The sequence below is a fragment of the Papaver somniferum genome, chromosome 3 (assembly GCF_003573695.1).
Source record: "Papaver somniferum cultivar HN1 chromosome 3, ASM357369v1, whole genome shotgun sequence".
In the NCBI taxonomy this organism is placed as follows: Eukaryota; Viridiplantae; Streptophyta; class Magnoliopsida; order Ranunculales; family Papaveraceae; genus Papaver; species Papaver somniferum.
In genome coordinates, this window is record NC_039360.1 from 4,042,111 (window position 1) to 4,069,146 (window position 27,036).

General features: G+C 36.1%; 4 protein-coding genes across 4 annotated transcripts; 2 read left to right on the forward strand and 2 right to left on the reverse strand.

Annotated features, from left to right (window-relative positions):
* Nucleotides 1-9,688: 9,688 nt before the first annotated feature.
* Nucleotides 9,689-10,604, reverse strand: LOC113355180 (S-norcoclaurine synthase 2-like). Its single transcript, XM_026597971.1, has 2 exons — nucleotides 10,368-10,604; nucleotides 9,689-10,172 (listed from the first exon to the last, which is right to left on the reverse strand). Exons 1-2 carry the CDS (start codon nucleotides 10,549-10,551, stop codon nucleotides 9,877-9,879), a joined length of 480 nt encoding a protein of 159 aa, XP_026453756.1. The 5' UTR covers nucleotides 10,552-10,604; the 3' UTR covers nucleotides 9,689-9,876.
* A 1,538-nt stretch (nucleotides 10,605-12,142) lies between these two features.
* LOC113355179 lies at nucleotides 12,143-14,971 on the forward strand. The gene is made up of 2 exons (XM_026597970.1): nucleotides 12,143-13,990; nucleotides 14,242-14,971. The coding sequence occupies exons 1-2, from the start codon at nucleotides 13,979-13,981 to the stop codon at nucleotides 14,746-14,748; spliced, it is 519 nt and encodes a 172-aa protein (XP_026453755.1). The 5' UTR covers nucleotides 12,143-13,978; the 3' UTR covers nucleotides 14,749-14,971.
* A 6,993-nt stretch (nucleotides 14,972-21,964) lies between these two features.
* Nucleotides 21,965-22,540, forward strand: LOC113358940 (ribonuclease HI-like). Its single transcript, XM_026602650.1, has one exon. The coding sequence runs from the start codon at nucleotides 21,965-21,967 to the stop codon at nucleotides 22,538-22,540; it is 576 nt and encodes a 191-aa protein (XP_026458435.1).
* Nucleotides 22,541-25,550: 3,010 nt separating this feature from the next.
* LOC113355181 (S-norcoclaurine synthase 2-like) lies at nucleotides 25,551-26,303 on the reverse strand. Its single transcript, XM_026597972.1, has 2 exons — nucleotides 26,075-26,303; nucleotides 25,551-25,977 (listed from the first exon to the last, which is right to left on the reverse strand). The coding sequence occupies exons 1-2, from the start codon at nucleotides 26,256-26,258 to the stop codon at nucleotides 25,697-25,699; spliced, it is 465 nt and encodes a 154-aa protein (XP_026453757.1). The 5' UTR covers nucleotides 26,259-26,303; the 3' UTR covers nucleotides 25,551-25,696.
* Nucleotides 26,304-27,036: the final 733 nt, after the last annotated feature.

The window sequence follows — 27,036 nt, forward strand, 5'->3', positions numbered from 1 at the left end:
GGAGTATAAAGGTTTTGTGGGTATACCTCTGGTAAGCCCTCCCGAGATATAACTCGGCCACTAGAGCCACATAGGGTTTTAAAGGCTTATTGCATACGCTAAATGCAATCGACGATGCCTGCGTCAGTGAGTTAGGATTTTTTGCTCGAGGACTAGCAAATAATAGGTTTGGGGGTATTTGATAGACACAATTTTGTGTCTTATTTGTCTCGGTTCTATATATTGATAGTGCTCATTTTTGTACTTATTATGGTGTTTTATGTGTGTGTACGTATTTTTGGCCAATAAACATTTTTTGAAAAATCGGCTCAAAAAGTTGTGCGGGGCACCCCCGGAGGACAGTTGCTAAACGGACCCCAGAATTGGCTAAGGAGCACCCAGGCTATGTATAGCCCAAATTTATCCTCAGCACCCACATTTGTCCACAACACCCAAGTCACCTGCTATCGGCACCCCCTATTCTGGATAGGGGGCAACCAGCTTCTTCCCCAAAATTCAAATTCATTTTGGCGGGAATATTTGGCAGAAGTGAACATATTTAGGGTTTGAGATTCAAGCGAGTTTTAGAGAGATTCAAGCGCTTATTTTCATGGGGATGGACTTTCTAGAGCGTAACGGGCTTGGAATGTTCGTTTTGGCTAGATAAGCGGGAAAAAGGAAACAAAGGTGTGGAGTTTCACGGGTATCCTGATTCGGTAGTTGGAAGAGATTTGGTCGGATTTTTCTCGCGTTATGGATAAGTATAACCATGTTTCGTCTAAACAGGGAATGTATGGCGGCCAGATTCGAGAAAGAATTAGTTTCCATCGTGTTAGAATAAAACAGACTCATGGAGAAATATTATCGGGATTTTAGAGTCCATGAAGATTTAGGAAAGAATTTAACGCCCAGGATTGAGTTAACAAGGTCCTGCTGGAATATTGTAGAGGTGGGATTGACCCAGTTGACGCGTACAAAAGAGAAGAAATAGAAAAATCCGTGACTTGCCGTGAAAGAAGAATGAAGATAAACTCGAGTTGTTTAGGGTTTACTTGGGGGATGTTGGCTATATATAGGTTGGTTGCAAGTCAGAGAGGGGAAGAACAATTTGGGGTAGTTTAGAGAACCAGAGGAGACAAAAATCATGAGTTGCAGGAAAGCTGTTCTGCTGGTGCTGTTGAAGAACACGAAGAACATCAACCCACGCCCAACTGTCACAGAACACTGTCGTTATTCTACAACACTTCGCTTCTATCGTTACTTTAGCAGTCTTATTCCTTCTGTTTCTCTTGTAACAGTCGATCTGCAACACATATAAACATTGCGATTGAACTGTTTTACTCCCTTTGAGTCTCTTCACCTTTGAAAACACTTTTTGAGCAATGGAAAAATATTTTGAACCTGTTTTTGATATGAGGAGCTAAACCCCATTGCTGAGGCGATAGAGGAAGCTATTTTTCCAATAAAGAGTGGTATTTTCTATTTATCTTATTTATTACAATTATTTATATGATTATTTGCCTTGTTTGAGAATTGTTTTAATGATTTTTATTCAACAATTGTGATTTCCATTGATGGCATATGCTTGGACTTAGGTTTTTGATATCCCATGCTTTTGATTTACACTTGTTATTTTAAAAATCTACTTGTTGCAACATCTTAGAATCAAATTAAACAAAAAAATTGAATAAATATAAATATTGGATTTAAATCACTTTGAACTTGGAAAATAGTGGAAAAACCACCTCTACAATATTCCAGCAGGACCCTGTTAACTCAATCCTGGGCGTTAAATTCTTTCCTAAATATTCATGGACTCTAAAATCACGATAATATTTCTCCATGACTCTGTTTTGGTCTAACATGATGGAAACTACTTCTTTCTCGAATCTGGCCGCCATACATTCCCTGTTTAAACGAAACAGGGTTATACTTATCCATAACGCGAGAAAAATCCGACCAAATATCTTCCAACTACCGAATCAGGATACCCGCGAAACTCCACACCTCTGTTTCCTTTTTCCGGCTTATCTAGCCAAATTCGATCGATCAAAACGAACATTCCAAGCCTGTTACGCTCTAGGAAGTCCATCCCCATGAAAATCAGCGCTTGAATCTCTTTAAAACTCGCTTGAATCTCAAACCCTAAATCTGTTCACTTCTGCCAAATATTCCCGCCAAAATGAATTTGAATTTTGGGGAAGAAGCTGGTTGCCCCCTATCCAGAATAGGGGGTGTCGATAGTAGGTGACTTGGGTGCTGTGGACAAATGTGGGTACTGAGGATAAATCTGGGCTATACATAGCCTGAGTGCTCCTTAGCCAATTCTGGGGTCCGTTTAGCAACTGTCCTCCGGGGGTGCCCCGCGCAACTTTTCGAACCTATTTTTCCAAAAATGTTTATTGGCCAAAAATACCTACACACACATAAAACACCATAATAAGTACAAAAATGAGCACTATCAATATATAGAACCGAGACAAATAAGACACAAAATTGTGTCTATCATGTGGGTCCCACGTGGTCGGCCAATCCAAACGAAGAGCATAGCATGCAAATTCGTCCGGCCAAAGTAGCATGCGCGCGACCAACATAAAACCCTAATTAGGGTTTGCGGCATATTACGTGTCGTAAATCGATCACGAGCGTCCATCTTCGCCGGCCTGGATGAAGGGTGTAGGAATAGACTAAGGAGGTCCAGACAGTATCTACATGATCACCATGGGCCCATTTACCTATATGTCCGACCGACCAGAGAAATACAGGACCAGACACCTCGGTTCGTGCGCCCTGAAGATGGCATGCCGCGCCTCTTTGGAAATCCTTTTGCGACACATGATTCCTGTCGCAAATCCTCTAAGAATGTTTCAATGATTGAAATCCGAGTTTAGATTATATAACCATGGAAGGATATAAACATTGTGTAGTAACACATATGTGTGTAAGTCCTTATTACTTGAACCAAAGTATGCGTATTTTGCTGCTCAGGAAAACCAAAACTAGAGCCCGCATACTGTCGAAAGTTCTCATCCCGAGAAACTCTGCTGGAGTTTGTAAAATAAAAACAAACTTATTCCGGGTACTAGTTCGCGTACTTAAGTTGGTTATTTTCTAAAAACGATTATTTGTGAACTTAAACTTATATAAACTAAGGAATACATAATTGCAAACCGTGGCTATAAAGTTCATGAATTGGTTCGAGTGAATCAAATTGTTTTTATTTCAATTGTGTTTATTATAAATCTAAGCAATTGAACAACTCTCTAACTAGTTCGTTTGAGTCATTTGAACTAGTTATGGTAAAGAAGAATATGGTTGATATGAAAGTGCTCATATGGCTAACCATTGGTTAACTACTGTTTGAACCAACTAAATGTATATGTTTGGGCACGGTTACACAAACGTAAAAAAAGTGCATTTCATTTGTGTGTAACAAGCTAAGTTTCGATCTAATGGTTGAAAGATATTAGCTTGAATCTAATCAGGTTTTCATATGACGGTGAATATTGAATGCTTTGTTACCAAGATAACATTGATTGCAAACCTTGATCTGAAAGATTATATAAGGGAGAACTCTCGCAACTCGGAAACCTAATCCCCACACCTCTTGTGTGATACTAGTTGTATAAGCTAGAGTCGATTCTCCTTTAACCTTAGGTTTCTATCGAGACCCTGTAGGTTTACGACTTGAAGACTTCATTGGGATTATGAAGCCAGACCGATACTACTTTCTCGTAGTTGTGTGATCTGATCTTGCTGTTTCTATCGTATTAAGTACAATCGTAAAGATTGGCTTGAGATTAATTTCTCTGATAGGTAAGATATAAAAGAAGTCACAAACATCTTCGTCTCATCGTTTGTGATTCCGCAATATCTTATTTCGCTAGTCGATTAATAAGATTATTGTGAGGTGATTGATAATACTAGGTTGTTCTTCGGGAATATAAGTCCGGGTTATCAATTGGTTCATGTTCACCTTGATTTATTAATAGACGGAACAAAACTCGTAGGTATTTTTGTGGGACACAAATTTATCTATTACCTTAGACTTTTTTGTATGATACAGATTTGTTTATTAAAGTCTTCGACTTTGGGTCGTAACAATTCTTAGTTGTGGGTGAGATCATCTAAGAGAATCAAGTGCGTAGTATCCTGGTGGGATCAGAGACGTAAGGAGCGCAACTGTACCTTGGATCAGTGTGAGATTGATTGGGGTTCAACTACAGTCCAGACCGAAGTTAGTTTGTAGTAGGCTACTGTCTGTAGCGGCTTATTACAGTGTGCGTTCAGTCTGGACTAGGTCCAGGGGTTTTTCTGCATTTGCGGTTTCCTCGTTAACAAAACTTCTGGTGTATGTGTTATTTCTTTTCCGCATTATATTTTGTTATATAATTGAAATATCACAGGTTGTGCGTTTGAATCGATCAATTGGGAAATCCTACCTTTGGTTGTTAATTGAAATTGATTGATCCTTGAACATTGGTCTTTGATACCGTTCAAGTGATTTCTCTTGTATTCAATTAGACTCGCAGATTTGTATTTGCTTGAGTAAGTATTGAATCGAGAAAGTGAAATATAGATCTTGATATACTTTTATTAAGATTGAGTTTGACTGTCTAGTTGATTCTCTTAAAAGTATATTGGAGTTAGTCCATACATATTGCTAATCGAAATATTGGGTGTGGTTGTTGTACCCCCGCTTTTTCAAAACCCTTCCCTCTTTGTGACCGAATTGACTCTGGAAAGGCCATTGTCTTGGTTTAGGTCGGAGTCCTACAGATTGATCTCTCTAACTTAAAGCGCTCCCGTGCACTGCATCTGTTTGAGGTTCAGCAGTTTGCTCGGTTGAGGAGTCTCGTCCACACGGTCGTCTCTTCACTTTCCTAAAAAACCAGTGAACCGTTTTTCCCCATCTACAAAAACTAGGAAATTCAACACGAATTTATTGAACTTCGAGAGAAATTTTGCTAGAGATATAAGTGTGAAAGAGTTTCTCTTAATCCTAATTTTACTGATATACAACTAAATGTTATCACCTTCTTTATTTTACTGCAAAGTGTCCACAATTACTACCTGGAACTACTGTAAGGAGAAGATTGAAACATAACCGAAAGGAAAAGAAAGACCACTTCACTGGAGGATGGATAATAAAAGGTGAGACCATTATTGGACATGATGTGACACAACGTAATTGGTAAAGAGGAGAATGACTCTATCTTTAGGATATGTAACGGGCTGAGCTAGAGGAATGGACTAATCATTTTGATGTGTTCATTTTTAGATCTAGTGTCAGGATTAATTGTCTCATACTTATCTCCTTTTCATCTATACGTGTTTTCGAACGTAAGAAATATTACTAGAGGAGAATTCGATTGGGAAATAAGAAGAGAGTAAAAATAACTGAGAAATTGTTGTTTAGTCCACAAACTCCGACTTTGGTTAATCTGTAGTCCATCGACAAAAAATAAACAACCGGAGGTCCAAAAAACATTTAAAAAGTTAAAAATACTTGACTACCCTCACCACTCACGTGTGAAAGTTATTCCCCATTCTTCTTCTTTATTTTTCAGACGAAATTCTTCTTCTTCTTCATTGTTTTCATCTACAGAGGAAAACTTTTTCCTTCTTCTCAATCAACAACACCAATAGCAAAAATCAACCTAAACCCATGCTTAATCATCACTAAAAACCGATCATTATAAGCAACAATAACCAAAAATATCCAATCAATCTTCTTCAACAAACCCTAAATCCATTTTCAGCAACCCTAACCGTTCCACTAATTTTCAATCTGAGAAAACCCTAGATTCGATGAAATCAAACAAGATTTCCCTAGTTGTTTAAATGGAGATTCGTTTTGGATCTGATTTTGTGATTCGTTTTCTTGTTACTCCTTCACCAACAACAAAAAGGAAGGAACGTCGGTACTTCTTCACCAAAATAGGTACAAATCTAAAAATCACTTTTAATTTCGTTTCTAAAAGGAACAATACATATGAATATGTATTGTTGGATAGTTAGATATAGATATGTATTATGCTTGAGGAAACATCAATACATACTGATACGTATTGTTCGATACCTAGGTTACAGATGTATTAGATACATAATAGGTACTACCATGCAAAGGGAAATAATATGTTCTTGATAATACTTGTTGATATGTACCCTTTGTTGGGTATGATTTCAACAGCGCATACTTAAATGTAATGTGTAATGTGTATACCTGTAAGTTATTTTATGTTGGTAGATATTGATATGTACTTATTGTACTTCTGAAAAACGGTACCCTTCTAAGAAATTGTACTCTATTTTATGCTAAAGCATTAGTACATGTCAATATGTAGTGTTAGATACTTAGATTATTGTTGTGTCTATTATCTAACACAACATATTGACACACACTATGTGCAAACCTTCTTTATGCTTGAATAAGTACCACTATAAATCAATATGCAGTGTTATATATTTACATGATGCTACCTTAACATAACTCTAGCTTATACTAGAATATAATCCCAGGGAAAAAATGATTGCTTGATGCAGTGCACATTGATATGTGCTGGGTAGAAAGATAAATTATGTTTGAATACACATCAATATGTATTACTTGGATATGTAGAACAAGTAATCCCCAAGAACGAAATATAAACAAGCAAAAACAAGGGGAAAAGTGTACATATTATATGTCCTCAGGAAAAAAGTGTTTCATTTAATGCAATACATATCAATACGTATGGTTCCTTACAGTGAAAAAACGTGCTTGTTGATGGTATTTATTATTATGTTTTGTAGAAAATTTTCCCACTGAAAAAATTGTGTCGTCTAAGAAAGTAATCCGAGGTCGCAATTACTGTATGCTTTGGAGTACTTTTGTCTGGATATGAAAAAATTGAGTCATCTAAAATACCATGCTGCTAGGAGTTTCTATTCAACTCCACGAGAGGAACGAGAAAACAACATGAAACAAAACGGAAATATAATGGGATCAAATGCAAAAAAAGATGAAGAAGAAAAGGGTGTTGCTGGCATGCAGGCTATTGAGAGCAACTTCCCCTGAAAATCAATTGGAAACCCAACAATGAAACTGATGGTCCTATGATCTCGTTGATATTGATATGTACCGAAATATTCTGACAGTATATATTTATATGTACAACGGTAGTTTGACAATATATGGAGTGTTTATTGAATAGATTGACAATATATATTTATATGCACAACAATAGTTTGACAGTATATGTTGCCCTATTCTGGGTTAGTGTTGTACGACTAATAAGATGCGAAGGAAACATCTCTTAATGTTGTTGAGTACCTCAAGGTGGGTTTATGAATTGATTGGTGTTAACATTTTCTTATTCATGCGCAGTACGATGTTAACATTTTGTTACAAGGCATGCGTTTTTGGTTATTTAGTTAGATACCAGGTACACAAGGTAATGATGGAGACGGAAACAGATGCCTCCTCGTACATGTAAACCTGCTAGTATGATCTGTGGTTTTTTTAGAGTAAAATCATATTATGTACTGTGATCAAGCAGTACATATCGTGCTGTCCTAAAGAAAAAATTGGGCGGATTTTAACATTGTCAACTTAAGTACAAAATTGATTGCACAAAAATAAACTACTGGGTCAATTAAAATTTATTTTGACATTGATTTCTAAGTACATACAGTTACGTACGGGAAAAAAAAAGAAACACTGATACATTTAAATGTATAAACACATCATACTTATTTCCCTTTGACAACACAAACACAACCTATCCCATTCCAATCAATTTGCAAATATCACAACAGCTTGTTGTATACCAAATAGTTCACCATATCCTCTTAACAATCTTTTTTCCGAACTTTAAACCATGTTGCATGTGACTTTCCTGTGAACATAGAGAAACACACACTAGTCAAAAATAATCCCAGGATCTTTCAATATGAAAACAGAAAGAAAATTTGAAAACGGCCAAATAGAACAGTACAAGCAAATATGTATTGATGCAGCTGGCCAAAAAAAAATGAACATCAAACAGACACCCCAAATAAATTGAGAAATAGAAAAATATATATCAAATAGATGTGAAAGACGTTGACATATTTGACATTCAACAAAGACAAATCACCTATGTACGCATAATAAAAAACAAAACGATAACAGAACAATACGAACACATATGTATTGATGCAGTACTACATATTAATATGTACATAATGAAAACCTTATACTCGTCAGGCCTGTAAAATCAAAAATAGTACATATCATTATGTACATGGTATATGCTTGTCAGGCCTGTAAAATAAAAAACAATACATAGTATATGCTTGTGCTATTTTTGCTAATTTATCCTATGTTACATATCAATATGTAATGCTAAAAAACTGTACATATCAACATGTACATAATACATGCTTATGTTGTTTATGTTGTTATATCCTACGTTACATACCAATATGTACTGCTAAAAACCTAGTTCATGGTTGATATGTACTGCTTAAAAACCCTTGTATTATATGATTCTACCTAAGATACATATCAATATGTATTAGGAACATGACTAATAGCTATTAGCTGGGCTATAACAACTAACTTTGAACTATTCTTCCATGCAATAAAAGATCTTTCCCTAGCTCAATAACCGAGGTAGCTGCAACTAATATATAACACATTAAGTACACACATACATATATAATTGTCGTAGCAAAACAATAAGAACCTCCACTTGTATCCATAAACTATGTATAGGTCTCAAGTAAGTGAACATATGCAAAACAAATGAAGTTGCAGCATACGCACCCTAAACGTCTTATGAAATATCTATATGCAGATAACAAGACTTGTGCAAATTATCACCCTCAATTACTCCAACAACTCAATATCAAGCACCATCCACTGAGATTTTCTAAAAAGAAGGATAAATTATGCACTGCAATAATCAGTACAAGCAAATATAAATATGTACTGAAAGAAAAGTGTATTCAAGGAAATGTGTATAGTCCCACGGTACATATTGATATGCACCATATGATTATACAAAATCTTCATACAAAAGAATCATGCTTTTAAGAAAAAATAAAAATAACATCATATCGTTTAAAGCATTTTCAAGAAACAACCTTCGTCTTCCAATCTTCAATATTAGATCCAGATGAAAAAAAAGATTAAAGAGTATAAATCAAAACCCAAGATCAATGAATTTATATCTCCTTCTTCTTCTTCATGGATTCTTTCTTGAATTTTCTTCTTCGCTTTTAACATCACATATTATAGATTCTACCTGGATTTAATGGAGATTGAGATTATTACAGGGCACTAAAATGATCTTCAAACGAAAACCCTAAAAACACATGCAGAGAACAAAAGAAACGGATCTGATTGTAGTATTTTCTCTGGTTTTTGTTCATCAATCCACATCGCCATAACTCTTCGATGTTAGAGAAGAAACTAAAAAACATAAAAATAGATCTGATTTGAAAGATGTTTAAGGAATTTTGTTGGAGGAAAGTTATTTCTGGAATTTTTTAAAAAATATCTCAAAACACTCGCACGCGAAAGGATCGGCGAGTAAAAAATCTGTCCAAAAATATTAATTTTTGGACCAGCGATTAATTTTTTTTAGAACTGGATTATACATTAACCGGTTTTCACATACTCGATTAACCAGTAATTCTTATAAAATAAATCCGGAAGGAGACACAAAAAAGACCGGCTAAATTAGGATTAATAATGGCAATAATATCCTTTATTATTTATTTATTCATTTATGGACCAATTTAAAGGTCCTAAAAGTTGGGTAGACCACCAGAACATAAGTAAATCCGAAACAGGACCGTGACGATTATTCCATATGAGTAACTACTGCATTACATCAATCGAATAGCCAAGAGAGATGCTTTATTACTTCAAACATTTGCATGATCAATCTTTTTCTCTTTGAGGTATTTCACAAGAGTTTCTGCCACAATTTCTAATGGCTTAATAGAAACCAGGGCAGCATTGTCCGCAGAGGCGTCATCAAGTTCATAATCAATTGTTGAAATCACCGATGAATGGTCGCCTTTCTCGATAATTTCGAAGGTAGTTCGATATAAGCTAAACCCTGCCTCCAAATATCCTCCTTCAACCACATCTACCACTTTGATACGTTTTTCCTGATCAACCTCAATGAATTTCTCTTTGTAGTATGCTACAGGAGATCCTACAAAACAAACAAGTAACCACTGCACATCACAAATATATATCGGGTATACGATAGTAACATTTTCGCAGAAACGGAGAGAATATTTTTAACTGGAGTTACCGCAAAAAAAAAAAAAAAAAAACTCATTCGTGTTTTGAGATTGTATAACTCATATGGCTCGTAACAAGAAAAATAAATAAGGGAAACACACACCTGGTGCCAAGGTGATTTTTAGCACAGTACCAACACCTCCATCGCCAACATCAACTCCCACATCGTGGAGAATTTCAGGCAGCAATTCCTTGATAAGTCTTACGAGTTCTAGGGTGCCGTAAACATCCCAGAGATCGGATGCCGGGACTGGTGCCTCTACCTTTTTCGAAAGCTGCCCTTTCATATCCTACTTTCTTAGTAGACTGGGATCTTTGTTCTAGATATGCAGTTAGCCTCTTTACCTTTGGGTATTTATAAGTGTAAACGAAATGGAAATATCATGCGTTTGCGTCTAACTTGCCTCTGTGGAAAATAATATGGACAATAATTGAGTGGTTACCCATGTCTTTATTACGATTAGGTCACAAATGAGGTATACGAGATCCAATAACTTTCAGCCCGATATATTTATGTTTAGGCTCAAAATATGATAAGGGTAACTGTAGCATTGAAAATGTCTCGCACAGAAATGTGTTTGCATGTGCCTTGATGTTACACGTTCAACGGTTACCACATGTTTGCATTGCAACTGTTTGGATAGTGATTACTGGGTGGTGGTGTAGTCGCTATCTATCTAATCGTGTCACTATTTGATAGTTTTTGTAAGGTTTTTTCTTTGCCTTACGCCTTTACTAACAGGGCATTTGGATACCAGGTGGGTGAGAAAATGTTGTCACAAAAATCTGCGTTAGTAAATTCAAAATTAGGCCCTTAATATTTCCATATCCAAGATCGGTGAACTTGAGTATGGACATGCATGGTAAACAAAGCGTGTTATTTCTATGGTGGATTGGTGCAGTGTCATTTGAGTTTGATGCACAAAAATAGACATTCATTTGCTTGCTTCATGTGCAGCAATGCATCAAACCAACTGATCAACCCCCACCAGTACTATAGAGAAGTACTTGCACCATAACTAAACACCACCACTTACCAAGCAACCAGTCTGGAACCCACAAAGCTGATGTGCCTCTTTCAGTGCTTAATAGTTAATACTCCCCCGTTCAAGGAAAATAGTTATTTTTTCCAATTTGCACAATTGGCAAACGTATAATAGTAACTTTTAGAATTTATTTCCAAAACCACAAAAACCTTCATTTAAACATCTAGTCATCACAATTACCGCTAATTATCATTAGTTTAGGGAAGGAAGTGTTGGATGCTCATTCTATTATAAATGAGAGTACTTCTTTAACGGATACAAAATTTAAACGCAAAAGTAATTCTTTTCAGGGAATAGGAGTATATACCACATACAAATACGAGTGGTCGCTTATTTTTCCCACTCATCGAAGTTTTCTAGTGTCATTAGGTTCTTCTCTGAGGTACGCAAATGAAAAAAGAAATGGAGTACTGTCACCAAGTTTAATGAAGAATATGTTCATATATGGGTGGCATATACACTGTATATGCGTTAGGCGTTCCAAGAGAACGGAACGCAATAGTTACTCCAACACACGGCCGGGATGTTAAAAATGGATGACCCAAGATAATAGGCCGGGAGGACTGATTGGGCGTTTGGGCTGTTTCAAAATATAATTGAGAAGTTTTCTTTCAAGTTGTCATCTGATGTTTTCTCTAATGAGATTGCAGCTTGGTGCATGTGCAATTTACTAAAATGTAAACGACCAAACAACGCTGCATTTATTTGGTTTTTGTTACACGGCCTATGGTCCATGGATGTGCGGTCCATTTTGTTTCCCCTTTATTTGTACATAAAGAAACCAATGTATCAGAATAGTTATTCTCTCTAATAAGATGTTATCCTTCTTGTCTCTGTATCTTCTCTAATTCTCCTAAATCACTTTTCCTTTTTTATTTGCGAATTTGCTTCGCGTATTGCCAGTCGATAAACTCATCAGAATCATCCATTGACATCCGGCATGTGGGAAAAATTCAGCCGGATATGCCTGGTTTTATATCACTATCAATGGAATGAGAAAATATTGTCCCCAGATCAGATAGCCTTGAATGAAATGCTTGCACCGAATCTTAAACACTAGCCTTCAGGCAACACCACCTTACAAAATCCAACCCTTTAGATTTCTTCATGGTCAGCAGGAAGGGTCGGTTAAACGTTACGATATTGATTATAAGAAAACCTTAAAGCAAATGGCATCTCTCTATCCAAACTGCGCCAACTTCCCTTATTGTTTATGTTGGGAAACAATATGTATTAATTTTTATTTTAAAGTTTTATCAAATTATATTAGTTGAGAATCTATTGGAAGAACACTCGCATCCTAAGGACAAGTTACGTAGAGGAGTAAGAATCAAGAAACTCTCAATCAGAGAGTCTGTAAGAAGAACATACAAAATGGATTCTTTACTTGCAGCAATTAAAGTTTTTACTTCTAATGGTGTTGCGGTTAATTAGGAGGATACGCTGAATAGTTTAGTTGATAAACATCCATATGCTCCTCCTCCAGCTAAACACATAAGTTCCATTGTTGCAGGCAGTGCTGTCTCGTCCAAAGAGATCATTTTGAACATAATCAAGAGTTTTACAAAGGGGAAATCCTGTGGGAGGGATGGTCTGAGAGTTCAACACCTTCTTGACGCACTCAATATGGTCCTGCCTCTGCCGTAGCTGAAGATATTCTTGCTTCCATTAATGGGGTTGTTAACCTTTGGTTGGAAGGTAGTTGTCCTGTCCAGCTGGGTGAGTTTGTAGCTAGTGCTCCCCTCACTCCCTTACTTAAAGCGGATGGTGGCATTTGTCCCAAAGCAGTTGGCACGTTTGGAGACGTTTAGTCTCTAAGGTTGCAGCTCATTCTGTTGTGAAGGACATGTGTACGTACCTCCAATATTTTCAATTTGGAGTGGGAGTGCCTTGTGGAGGAAAATCGATTTTACATACTGTCAACAGGCTCATACAAGAGAAGGGTAACTCTTCTTCCATGTCTATGTTGCTTGTAGATTTTTGTAATGCTTTTAATATGGTCGATAGGTCTACCATGCTTCAAGAAGTGAAGAATCGCTGTCCTTCAATTTCCGAGTGGGTGAAATTTTTATATTCCAATCCCCCTAGGTTTTATTATAATGAATCTGTTTTTTCTTCGGCACAAGGGGTACAACAGAGAGACCTGCTTGGTCCTCTGCTTTTCGCAGTCACTTTACACCCTTTGCACAAGAGAATTGCAGAACAGTGTAACTTGGAATTGCATGCATGGTATCTGTATGACGGTACTATCATTGGTGACACCATAATGGACGCGAAGGCATTCAACATCATTCATTTTGAAGGTAGTAAACTTGGTTTGCACCTGAACATCTCAAAGACGGAAATCTTCTGACCTACAATAGATGTACGTAGTATTGATGATTTTCCTCCCCAAATCTGTCGGACGGTTCATGGCGTTAAGCTTTTGGGAGGCCCGGTCAGTCTTGATAGTGAGTTTTGTAACATCTTAATCAAGAATAGGGTGCTCAAGACTATTAGCCTGATGGAAGCTGTGAGGAAACTTGATGACCCACAGTATGAGCTACTTTTGTTAAGGAGCACGTGCCGGTGTGTCTCGTCTATACTTCTCCATGAGAACTACTATGCCTGTACACCTCTTAGATGCGGAAGTCCAGTTTGACTCTCACCTTTCACAGCACTTGCGCCAATGACGGACCAGGTATGGGGATACTGCACCTTCTCTTAGCCTCTCTGCCATTCAGGTGGGGTGGTCTGGGTATATATTTTGTCTGATGCTAGGAATTATTGCTATCTCGCGTCATGTATTCAGACTCAGTCTCTCAAGTTCGTCATTTTACGTAACACCGGTTTGCAAGGTCTTGGTCTTGGCATACAGTACGCTTTAAATTTATTTTCTAGTGTGTGTGGTTCTGATGTCAATATTGATTTTACTGCCCCCCATCCATGAAGACCTTGGCAATGAAGTATTTCGATGTTGTCGTCAAGGATATGCCCACTAAATTTGATATGTCCGCACGTGATCTTGCTTTGTGGAAATGCAACAAGTCTGACCATGCCCAAGATTTTGTTAAGGCAATTCCGGTTGAGGGGCTTAATCAACAAGTTGGTCCTCAACAATTTGGTGGTGTGTTGCGGTACAGGTTGGGTATTCCTTTATTTACTCAAGGTAGCCAATGTGCATTTTTTAATAGATATATGGATTTCTATGGAGATCACGCCTTAGCATTGTGCAGTGAGGGTAGGACTCAAATTCTCCATGACCTTGTCTGTGACACTATAACAGATATGTGCTTCCGTGCAGGCGATCCAACGAGAAAAGAAGTTGACCTAAGTTTTTTGTCTAATGATGGGGGTGCACTTCGACCGGCTGATATTCTGGTCCACAGTTGGGAGAATGGTAGGATGTGTGTTTGGATGTCACTGGGGTTTCACCTATCCAGGATTTGCATTGAGTAATGCTATTAATCGTAAACTCAAGAAATACTTTAACAAATGTTTGACTCGTGGTTATGGTTTTTTTTTCTTCTGAATCACATTGAATTTATTAATAGAAAGAAAGTTTCAAAAATTACAGGATCAAGAATGAAGAGAAAAGCAGAGAGCCAACTACATAGGCTTCATAAAAGAAAAACTAACAAAATCTGTAATACTCAACATTTGGTAATTCCACTCTTACTAAGAAACGTGGCCTTCCATAAACAATTTGTCTTTGGCCTGCAGCCAATTTGGTACCTCTTTTAGCAGTTGTATCTGCAGAAAAATTAATTTTTCTGAAACTTTGACAGAATTTTGATTGATTGGATGTTACTTATTGCCTTCTGCCATCTCATTCTGACAAACCATGGCACTTTGTTTTCTGCAAATTCAGAAATTACTGTTTTTGAATCTGAATTAAGAATTTTAACTTGAATCTTTCATTCTACTGCCAATTCAACTGCACAAATGACTGCATATACCTCTGCTATGTAATTGGTAGCAATGCCTATTCCTCCAGAGATAACTCCTAGCACTTGACATGAATGATCTCTTAATATTACACCAAAACCAGATGCTCCTGGATTTCCAATGGAGGCTCCATCACAGCAGAACATAGCAAATCCAACACTTGATGGTATCCAGAAGCAAGATTTAATACATTGAAATTTTATTTTTCTTGGACCCAGATTAAAGAAGAGAATTACCTGATCATCATAGTCAGTATTCCATTTGCTGCTTTTGATTCTTAATCCTCCTTCATACACTGCCTTCTTGATTCTGCTCTTGAAATGCAGGAAGTTTGGTTTTACTTGTTCAAACCACATTTTATTTATTTGAAACCACAACTCCTTTAATATTGCACAGGCAGCTGTATTCCAACATTCTTTAATAAATGGGCTCTTACCTTTTGCATTGCTCCACACTTTTTCAAAAGAGATTGGAATTTTGAACTTGAAAACAGAACATATCCACTGCCAAATCTCTTTATTGAAGTTACACTCCCACAGTAAATGGTGCATATTATCTTGATTTTCTTCACGGATGCAACATCTTGAGGCCAATTCATAACCTCTTGCAATCATTACTGAGTCATCAACATACACACCCTGAACAATTTTCCAAATTTTGATGGATATAGAAGGATGCAGATATGAATTCCATATGTGTTTGTAGCAGTGTAAATTAGGTTCTTTTTTTCTCAGAATATCTATTGCAGAAGAGGTTGTAAAATTACCTTTTAAGTCTCCCTTCCAGATTAAACAATCATCTCCAATACCTATTTCAGGTAATGTGTAAGATGAAAGTAAGTGTTTCATCTGTTCAGGTAAATTACATTCTCCATCAATGATTAAATCTGACACCTTCATGTCGATATGAACTTTAACATAGTCAGTGAATCCCACTTCTTCTATCAAAGGTAAGTTACCAATTCAACAATCAAACCAAATGGATATTTTTTGTGCCATCTTCTATACACCATTTTATGTTCTCCTTCAAATGGTTCCATGCACTTTTTAAACCTGGCCAAATGGATGAAAGTAACCAGTTGCTCTTCCATTGATTCTGCTTATCTTGGAATTTAGCTTTAATGAACAGAGCCCATTCTGCATCAAATTTTATAACTCTCCTTAGAATTTTCATCAGTAGTGCTTTGTTAAGAACTTATAATCTTTGTAATCCCAATCCTCCTTCACTATAAGGGGAACAAACCTTCTTCCATGAAAGAATTTTATATTTTCTAATTTCACCATCACCAAACCATAAGAAGTTTCTTATTATTGTTTCACAAATTTTGATTATTGATGCAGGCCACTTATAAGCTGACATACTATAGATTGGTACACTGCAGAGTACTGACTTTATTAATACTAATCTTTCATTGAAAGATAGAAGTTTTCCTTTCCAAGTAGCCAGTTTTCTTTGCATTATCTCCACCATTGGCCATATAGTTGAAATTTTAACTCTATCAGATTGTAATATTACTCCCAAGTATTTGTTAGGTAAAGTACTTACTTCTATTTGAAACAGTTCTTTAATGTGCATTATCCTTGCTGCAGTTGTTCCATCTACAAAGATCTTATTTTTATTTTTGTTTATTATTTGACCCGAGCTTTTCTGGTATTCTTCTAAGAGCTTCATCAAATTAAGAATGCTTTTATTTGCTCCATTGTAGAAAATAAACACATCATCAGCAAAGAACATATGAGAAGGATGAATCCCATTTCTTATTACCATTGGACTTATCTTTCCTTCAACTACCCGTTTGATATATTTCTACAGAGAACATCTTCCATAAAAAGAAACAGTATTGGAGATAGGGGATCTCCTTGTCTTAGTCCCCTTCCAACTGAGAATAAGCCATTAGGTCCACCATTTACCATTACTGAGACTTTTGCTGATTCAAATAATATGCACAACCACTTACACTAGGAATTGGAGAATCCAAATTTAATCAACACTTGAAATAAGAACTTCCAGCTTACTGAATCATAAGCCTGGGATATGTCCAATTTCAGTCCAATATTACCACATCCTCTCTTCTTCTTCATTTCATTTATCATTTCAGAAGCAAGAACTATTTGGTCTTGTATGTTTCTTCCTTTGATGTATGCTGCTTGTTGAGTAGAAATAAGCTTGTTTGGTGAAAATTTTAAATCTTACATTGCTAAGACCAATTGGTCTAAATTGATGGGGAGATCTTGCACTTTCAACCTTTGGCAGCAACACTACAAAATTATAATTTAAACCTCTTGGGATAAACCTTCTTATCCAGCAAAATTGAACTGCATTTACTACATAATTTTGAATCACTTGCCAACATGCTCTGTAGAATCTACCAGAGAAACCATCTGGACCTGGAGAACTATCTGGATCCATTTCAAAAAGGATTTGTTTAATTTCTTCAGTAGATGGAATAGAATCTAACATTCCTTGGTCATCTTTTGTTATTACATTTGGAATGACATCTAGCACAGAGTTTGAAATGTTCACTTCCTTAAACTTGAACTTGTCCTCAAAATAGTTAATGAGAATTTCTGCAATTTTTCCTTGATCTGTGACAATTTCATTATTAGTATCCTCCAATTCAGTGATAAAGTTTCTAGCTTGTCGTACCTTCAGATTTGTGTGAAAGAAGCTAGTATTAGCAGACCCTTCTTTTGCCATTTGGTTCTAGCTTTCATTTTCATAATTGTACTCAATTGCACTTCCTTTGAGTTTAGTGTATTTTCAGCTTTCACTAAGTTGCTCAATAGCTCTTCATCAAGGGGATTTTCATCTGATAACTTCATTGCTTCTTGCCTTCTTTTTCAGCTTCTTTAATTTGCACATTAACATTGCCAAACACTTAACCATGCACATTACCATGGTTATGGCTTTCTCCACACTTAGTGCACTCAGTGACGATTTTGTGGTTTTCTTGAAAAGGCTGAATAATCACATTTCTAGGTTTGATGTCAATGCTAATTTTTTTTTTGATAACTACTTCTGAAAAAGCGTGGGTCTAACAACACCACCCAATATTTCGCTTAGCAATTTGTATGGACTAACTCCGAAACACTTTCTATAGAATCAACTAGACAGTCAGACTCAATCTAGATAAAAGTATCTCAAGGAGTTAATATCTCTCTCTTGTTTTGATTCACTCAAGCTAATAGAAATCAACGAGTCTATAATCAAACATAAGGAATAACTTGGACGGTACCAAAGACCAATGTCCAAGGATCAATCAATATCAATCAACGGCCAAAGGTCAGATTTCCAATTGATTGATTCAAACGCACAACCTGTATTATTTCAATTATATAAACAAGTATAATGCGGAAATAGAAATAACACAGACACTAGAATTTTGTTAAAGAGGAAACCGCAAATGCAGAAAAACCCCGGGACCTAGTCCAGATTGAATACACACTGTATTAAGCCGCTACAGACACTAGCCTACTCCAAGCTAACTTCGGACTGAAATATAGTTGAACCCCAATCATTCTCCCACTTATCCAAGGTACAGTTGTACTCCCTACGCCTCTGATCCCAGCAGGAAACTGCGCACTTGATTCCCTTAGCTGATCTCACCCACAACTAAGAGTTGCTACGACCCAAAATCGCATGATTTAACAATAAACAAATCTGTCTCACACAGACAAGTCTATCAAAGGATCAATCTGTCTCCCACAGAAAAACCCTAAAAAAATTTGTTCCGTCTTTTGATAACAATCAAGGTGAACAGGAGCCAATTGATAAACCGGTCTTATATTCCCGAAGAACAACCTAGATTAATCAATCACCTCACAACAATCTTAATCGTATGGTAGCGAAACAAGATGTTGTGGAATCACAAACGATGAGACGATGGTGTTTGTCATTACTTTTTATATCTTGCCTCTCGGAGAACTCTCACGATATCAAGCAAATCGATATGATTGTACTGTTACGATAGAAGATGTAATATCAGATCACACAACTATGATAAAAGTAGTATCGGTCTGGCTTCACAATCCCAATGAAGTTTTTAAGTCGTTAACCTGGTTTTAGAAGAAGAAAACCAAAGGTTAAAGGAGAATCGACTCTAGCACGCAAACTAGTATCACACGTAAGGTGTGGGGATTAGTTTTGCACAATACAAGATATCTCCTTTATATAGCCTTTCAAATCAGGGTTTTGCCTTAGATACAAAGAAATCAATATCCACCGTTAGATGAAAACCTGATTTAGATTCAAGTTAATATTTCTCGACCGTTAGATCGAAAACTTAGCTAGTCATATACAAATGACTGTACGCTTCTAGGTTTGTTAACCGCACCCAAACGTGCACATTGTTGGTTCAACAATAGTCTACCCAAAGAGGTTAACCATATGAGCGTTTCATACCAACCATGTTGTTTTTCACCGTAACTAGTTCAATTGACTCAAATGAACTAGTTAAGAGAGTTGTTCAATTGCAAGGAAATCTTATGTAAGTACACAAGACACAATTGAAGCAAAGATGATTTTATTCACTCGAATCGGTTCATGAACTTTAATAGCCACGGTTTGCAAATGCATTCCTTAGTATTTTCAGATTAAGTTCAGAAATCATCTTTAGATATATAACCTTCTCAAGTTCACAGACTAGGTTCGCGGACTTAAAACACCGGATAGAGTTTACAAACTCCAGCAGAAATTCTCGGGTTCGAGAACTACGCCGGTTCGCGGATTGGTTTCGCGGACTAGGTTCGCGGACTTGGATCATGCAAGTAGTTTGTCAACTCCAGCAGAAATTCTCGGGTTTGAGAACTTCGGAAGTTCGCGGACTGAGTTCGCGGACTTGGCACTTGCCATACTTTCGGTTCTCTTGATCAACAAAGTTCAAAAGCTTCGGTTCAAGGAATCCATTGGTTATGTAATCTAAACTTTTACAAGAGAAGAGGTGGGAATATGGGTCTGAAAATAGATATCACTCAAGCCTATGATTCCTTGAGCTGGGAATTTTTGTTTCAAGTAATGCTAAATTTGGCTTCTCAAATAATGTCACCAAATGGTTACATACACTGCTAAAGTCTGCAAGGATATCTGTCCTGTTAAATGGAGGACCAGTGGGGTATTTCCAAGTTAGCAGAGGTCTGAGACAAGGGGACCCTCTGTATCCACTCCTCTTTGTTTTAGCTGAAGATCTTTTGAGCAGAATTATAACTAGAATGGTACAGAACAATCAAATCCTTCCAATGTTTACAAGAAATAATGTGCAGCCTTCACATATTTTTTTTTTGCAGATGATATCTTTATTTTCTGCAATGCTGATAAGAAAAATGTGAGAAAACTTATGAAGCTATTGCAGGATCATCAAGCTGCTTCTGGCCAATTGATTAGCTTAGAAAAAAGTAAATTTTTTATTGGAGGCACAAGTGAAGCAAGAAAGCATGAAATTGCATAAGTGTGCAATATGCCTCTCTCCCAATTCCCTGACATATATTTGGGAGTTATTGTTGAACCAGGTAGAGTAAAAACTTCTCACTTATGGAGCATAGTTGAAATGATTCAAGAAAGTTTATCTGGATGGAAGGGCAGACTACTTTCTTTCCAAGAAAGGTCGATTCTAGTAAAATTTGTTCTATGCAGTTACCCCATATATTCAATGTCAGTTTATAAATGGCCTAGAACAATAATCAAGGTATGTGAAAGCATCATAAGGAATTTTCTTTGGTCAGGAGACCCAGCTACAAGAAAAGTTGTTACATTAAAATGGGATTATGTCTGCTCACCAATAGAGGAGGGAGGCCTTGGGCTGAGAATATTAGAGATCTTAAACAAAGCTCTCTTAATGAAACTATACTGGAAAATTTTAAATGGGGTTGATGAGTTATCAAGCTACTTCCAAGCTAAATATCAAGATAAAAATGGTGTATGGATCGAATATTATAAAAAATCCTCTATTTGACCAGGTGTGAAATGGGTTTCTTCTTCAGTGCATAACCATTCAAGATGGTTAGTGGGGGATGAAACAAAAATCTCAGTCTGGAGAGAACAGTGGATAAAAGAGAAACCTTTAATAGAACTATTCCCTGAAAAACCTTTTTTGAATCAATTCCCGGACATGAAAGTTTCAGACATTTTGTTAGAGGGTGAATGGGTTATTCCAACAGAAATGCTGGAGATATTTGATATCAGTAAGCTCCCTGAGGCTGATAATAAAGAAGATAAAAGAATTTGGTGTCCTACTATTACTGGTACTTTCACAGTTTCTTCAGCAGTGGAGGTTATCAGAATTAAATATCCAAAGTTGCAGTGGACTAAAAATGTATGGAGTCATTCAATTCATCCTTCTATTGCTAGTAATATATGGAAACTAAAGAGAAACATATGCTCCATTGATGAAAATATGAAGAAAAGAAACTTCAGTCTTGCTTCTAGATGCCCTTTTTGTAGAAATGAAAAAGAAAATGTATAACACATTCTGTGGAAGTGCAACCATAGTGAAATTGTGTGGAAATGGCTTGGGGACATGTTCTGCTTTAAAAATCCAATTTCCTTTGAAGAAATCTTTGAAATGGAAAAACATAAGAGCTCTGCAGTTAAAGAAATATGGATGACAGCTGCTTTCATTACTCTTAGAGAACTATGGTTCATGAGAAACAAATGTGTGTTTGAAGATGCAAGATTCAATGCTCAAAATATTCAGTCTAGAATTCTAAGACTTACCACATAGAGTGAAGTAAGAATGAAGGGTAAAATGTGGAACACAACGTATGACTTGCAGATTCTGAAAGTCTGTAGAAGAATCTATTCCAAAAGTATAAAAGAAATCTTCTTTTCTCTCCCAGTGAACAATCAGATCTTACTCTGTTGTGATGGTGCATCATTAGGGAATCCAGGAATGTCAGGGTATGGCTTTGTGGGGAGATCTTCAAATGGTGAATGTATTTTTGCTATGGCAGGTGGTTTGGGAGTAGCTACAAATTATTTTGCAGAAGTCATGGCATTATTGTGTGCTGGAGAATGGGTTATCATGAATGGCAAACTGGAGGTTATCTTTAGAATAGACTCAAGAGCAGTTATTGCAGCTTTTTCATCTGGTCACATTCCATGGTTTGCAATCACAAGATGGAAAAAAATTAGTGAAGCCTTGATGTCATGGAACTTTGTTCACATTTACAGAGAAGTAAACTTCTCTGCAGATGCTATAGCAAAAAAAGGAGCAAATCTTGCAAGAGGGGAAAGCTTATTCTTCACAGGAAGACCTCCATTTTTACACAGTATGGAAGTGGAATTTCAACCCTACTATAGATTTAGCTAAAAGTATTTTTCATATATCTTTTTCTGTTATTCTCTAAAGAAGTTTTGTATTCTTTTTTGTGTCCAAAACTGGGCCATTGCCTAACGGGCCCTGATTGTAATTGTTGATCAATTTTGTTTAATAAAATTTATATTACTAAGAAAAAAAAATGTAATATAAACTCTCATTCCAATCATTGAAACATTCTTAGAGGACGTTATATAATTGTTACACTATTTCTCGTCAAAGCAATTTTCAAAGTGATTGAAACATTCATGACTTTCGTCACTAGGTAAAGATAAACTTGGTCGAGGCGAAAAGCTTACAAACACATATTTCGAGATATAGATAGGAGAGGTATACTCGGATCGAAATACCAAATGTGTATGATCTAGTATATATATATATAGCATACGACTTTTGTCTCAAAGAGTAGGAGATAGAATAGATAGACTTATGAGTGACAGATAAGTTAAAGTATCCACATACCTTTTTGTCGAGAAGTTCCACCGGTTCCTTGAGTAGATCTTCTACTTGTATGATGAATCGCCAGGAAGTCCTTGAGCTCAACTACACTTACTATGCTAGTCCGAGACTTAGCTATAAGAGACTAGAAATCAAGACTTATAGTTTTGATCACTAACATGCTTAAGATAGTGCTCTAACAACTTCTTTCATAGACTAGGGATAGTTATACAAAAGGGGGTTGGTGCCCAGCTTGTTGCTACGCTTCCAACCAGTTTCTTGAAGCTCAAATTGTAGTTATTTTTAAAGGTTTTAACCAAATAAATTAATTTTTGTTTTCTTTGTGAATAAAAATGTAGGAAATACCATATGGTCCTAGGAATAATATATTAGGATGAGTCTAGTCCAGTTGACCCAGTCAACTGTCTGTTTGGTCCTTTTTTAAAATATAAATTATAGTTTGGTCCTAGAAATTATAGTTTGGTCCTAGGGTGATGTCATGGATGATGTAATTGTCATCTTTTAGTGGAAGAAATACCCTTTTGGGACCATTACATCATCCATGACATCACCCTAGGATATATATAGTCAATTATCAAGAGAGAAGATATTATTTTCAAATTCTCTTTCTCTCACCTCCATATTTTCAGATCTACTTTCACTCTCCTCAGATTTTTCTTTTCTCTACAAAAAATTTTCTCTGCTACTGTAAAGAAGATGAAGAAGAAATAAACGGTTGTTGTTGATTAAATGATGAAGACGACGTTTTGATGTTGATGTTGCTGCGATTAGAGATGATGATGAAGACGATGAATCACATGAAGAAGATGATGAACGACGAAGCTTGATGTTGGTGATGATAATGAAGATGATGAAGATGAAGACGAACTCATCTTCTGCTACCGTTGTTGTTCTCAAAGATAGATCTGCTGTTGTTGAATACTAATTAAGTTTTTGTTTTCTTGATGTTGTTGCGATTGGAGATGGTGATAAAGATGAAGACGAACTCAAAGATAGATCTGTCGTTACTGAAGATTTAATTAGGTTTTTGTTTTCTTGATGTTTGCTGCGATTGGAGATGATGATGAAGATGAAGACGAACTCATCTTCATCTTGCTGTTGATGATTGATGTTGTTGTTGTTGCTGCTGCTGTTGAAGACGTCGAAGAAGATGAATATGATGATGACGTTTTTATATGGAGTTCATTTCTGGAATGAACTATGTTTTTTTAGGTTTTTATATGGAGTTCATTTCTGGAATGAACTCTGTTTTTTTAGGTTTTTATATGGAGTTCATTTCTGGAATGAACTATGTTTTTTTAGGTTTTTATATGGAGTTCATATCTGGAATGAACTCTGTTTTTTGTAGGTTTTTATATGGAGTTCATTTCTGGAATGAACTCTGTTTTTTTAGGTTTTTATATGGAGTTCATTTTTGGAATGAACTCTGTTTTTTTTAGGTTTTTATATGGAGTTCATTTCTGGAATGAACTTTGTTTTTTTAGGTTTTTATATGGGGTTCATTTCTGGAATGAACTCTGGTTTATGTAGGTGATTTCTGAAAAATAAGTAGAAATTAACGAGAGTTCATTTTTGACGAATGAACTGCTACAAGAAAATAAGTAAAAATTAACACAGAAGGGTATTTTTGTTTGTTTTATATTTTTAAATAATTATGGACCAAACAGTAAAGCCGTTTTCCCAAAGGACTAAACAGACATGGGACCACCTAAAAAAGGACCAAACGATATTTTTCCCAATAAAAATATTATTTGTGCCAGGGGAGTTTCCATTTCTTAAATTGTTTTACTAGACTATATAAATTTATTAATACCACATAGGGGAGATTCCTCTTCTTAAGTTGTATTTCGTTATTATATAAACAAACTTTTCTTAACCTATAGAAATAATCTAAGGGAAAGGGGTTTCTCTATACTTTAAAGAGACATTCTATTACACCTAGTACTAGCATATGTAGTAGATGCTCAACTTGAGCTTGACAAATTTAAAAAAAAAACTTAAGGAAAATCACAAAAGCTTAAGAAAGCAATAGAAAAATATTTTTCTTTGGGCTTTTATAAAATATAGAGAACTGAAGAAGATGAATCTCACCGATGTGATGTGGGACTAATAAGTTTGTATAATCTTGTAAAATTCCCCATGTGGGACTAATAAAATTTTCATTCCCAAAGAAATTTATTTATTTATTTTTTTTAGTTAAAAAATTTAAAATAAAATCCTTGGATTATTTGTATATGTTAAGAAGAACTTGTTTATATAATAATGTAATACAACCGAAGAAGATGAATCTCTCCGATGTGGGACTAATAAATTTGTATGGTCCAGTAAAATTCCTGATATGGGACTAATAAAATTTTCATTCACAAAGAATTTTTATTTTATTTTATTCAGTTAAAAACTTTAGAATAAAATTCAATACATATGGCAACTTCAAATATTTTAAAATTCTACAGCAATCTTTTTTTTTCCTTTTCTTTTTTTTTTGTGAATTGTGCTTATAAGAATAAAAGAAAAAAGAAATGATGGATACATAGTTACATACTTGTGGGTGTAATGAAATTTATTTTTATTTATGGGATACATATATATAAACACGGCTGGAGATGCTGTAAGTTGAAACAAATAGGTTACACGATTACATCAATTGAACAAACCAGAGAAATACATTATCAACTTCAAACATTTGCATGATCACCCTTTTTTCTCCTTAAGATACTTCCCAATTGTTTTTGCTATAACTTCTAATGGCTTAATGGAAACCAGGGAAGCATTGTCCGCAAAGGCATCATCAAGTTCATATTCAATAGTTATGATCACGGATGAATGTTCACTTTTCTCGGTGATTTCGTAGGTAACTCGATATAAGCTAAACCCTACCTCCAAATATCCTCCTTCAACCACCTCTGTCACTTTGATACGTTTTTCATTATCAACCTTCGTGAATTTCTCACTGTAGTTTGTTACGGGAGACTCTACAAGACAAACAATATGCCTAAATTAATCACTAGATGCCACAACAGATATATGTGGCTCAACAGTACTAGGAAGGGAACAAAGTGAAAGGCGTACCTGGTGGAAAAGTGAGTTTTAACACTGTACCAACACCTCCGTCGCCAACAACAACTTCAAAATCACGAAGAATTTCAGGCAGTAATTTCTTGATAAGTCTTATGAGTTCTAAGGTGCCGTAAACAGCCCAAAGATCTGATGCCGGAACTGGGACCTGTACCTCTTTCGAAATCTTCCCTTTCATGTCGTATTCTGTTGCTGTCTCGGACTTTAAATCTTCTTAGGCAGTTGGGATTTACCTTTGATAATGCTCCCTATTTATAAGTGTGTGAAATATTGGATGTTTGTGTTTAACTTGTCTTTGCAGTTAAGGATGATAATTGGGTGGTCAGTGGATAGTTTGTCTTTACGATTGGGCACAAAGGGTAAGATGCCCTACATTGCCAAGTTGAAGTATTCGATCCTAATATCATAATATCCTATGATTTTCCCATCCAATTTATGTTCGGCTCTCAAGGGTGACTTTAGCCTTAGTGAAAAGTGCGGCACAAATATATTTGGGTACATGTGCCTTTAGGTCTGATCACTAGTTTTTATGGTTTTAAAAAGCAAAAGTTCTATTTGGACCGTCAAATCAGACTACGGCAAAACCGCCCCTAACAAAATTGTCAATGGGCTCCACTAAAAGCACCCCCATTGCTGTCCTCGGGCGGCGTCTATCTGGACCCATCCAAAAAAAAATCTGTGAGAGCTTTTTAAAGTTTTGTTTTTGCGTGGTTTAACCCCTCGGTATGTTCAGAACCATTGTTTAAAAAGCGAAAACTACTCCCCTTCCATTTCCCACCCTCGCCTACGTGTTGAGTTAGTATTGATCAAAGCCAATTTTGGTCAATTAATCCAATAATCACAATTTCTGGATCAAAAAGACATGTAAAATTTGATACTGTTTAAATGGACGAGAATGTGAAAATAGTCAGGATGTAAACAGCTTCATCCTAACATTTTCAAATATTTTTTCTAAT

Excerpts from the sequence above, each read along its gene's own strand:
- LOC113355180 (XM_026597971.1), bottom strand. The coding sequence starts at position 10,551 with ATGAAAGGGCAGCTTTCGAAAAAGGTAGAGGCACCAGTCCCGGCATCC. Across the intron at positions 10,173-10,367 it reads AAAAATCACCTTGGCACCAG|GATCTCCTGTAGCATACTAC; the intron begins GTGTGTGTTTCC and ends TTTGTTTTGTAG.
- LOC113358940 (XM_026602650.1), top strand. The coding sequence starts at position 21,965 with ATGAAGGGTAAAATGTGGAACACAACGTATGACTTGCAGATTCTGAAA.
- LOC113355181 (XM_026597972.1), bottom strand. The coding sequence starts at position 26,258 with ATGAAAGGGAAGATTTCGAAAGAGGTACAGGTCCCAGTTCCGGCATCA. Across the intron at positions 25,978-26,074 it reads AAAACTCACTTTTCCACCAG|AGTCTCCCGTAACAAACTAC; the intron begins GTACGCCTTTCA and ends TTTGTCTTGTAG.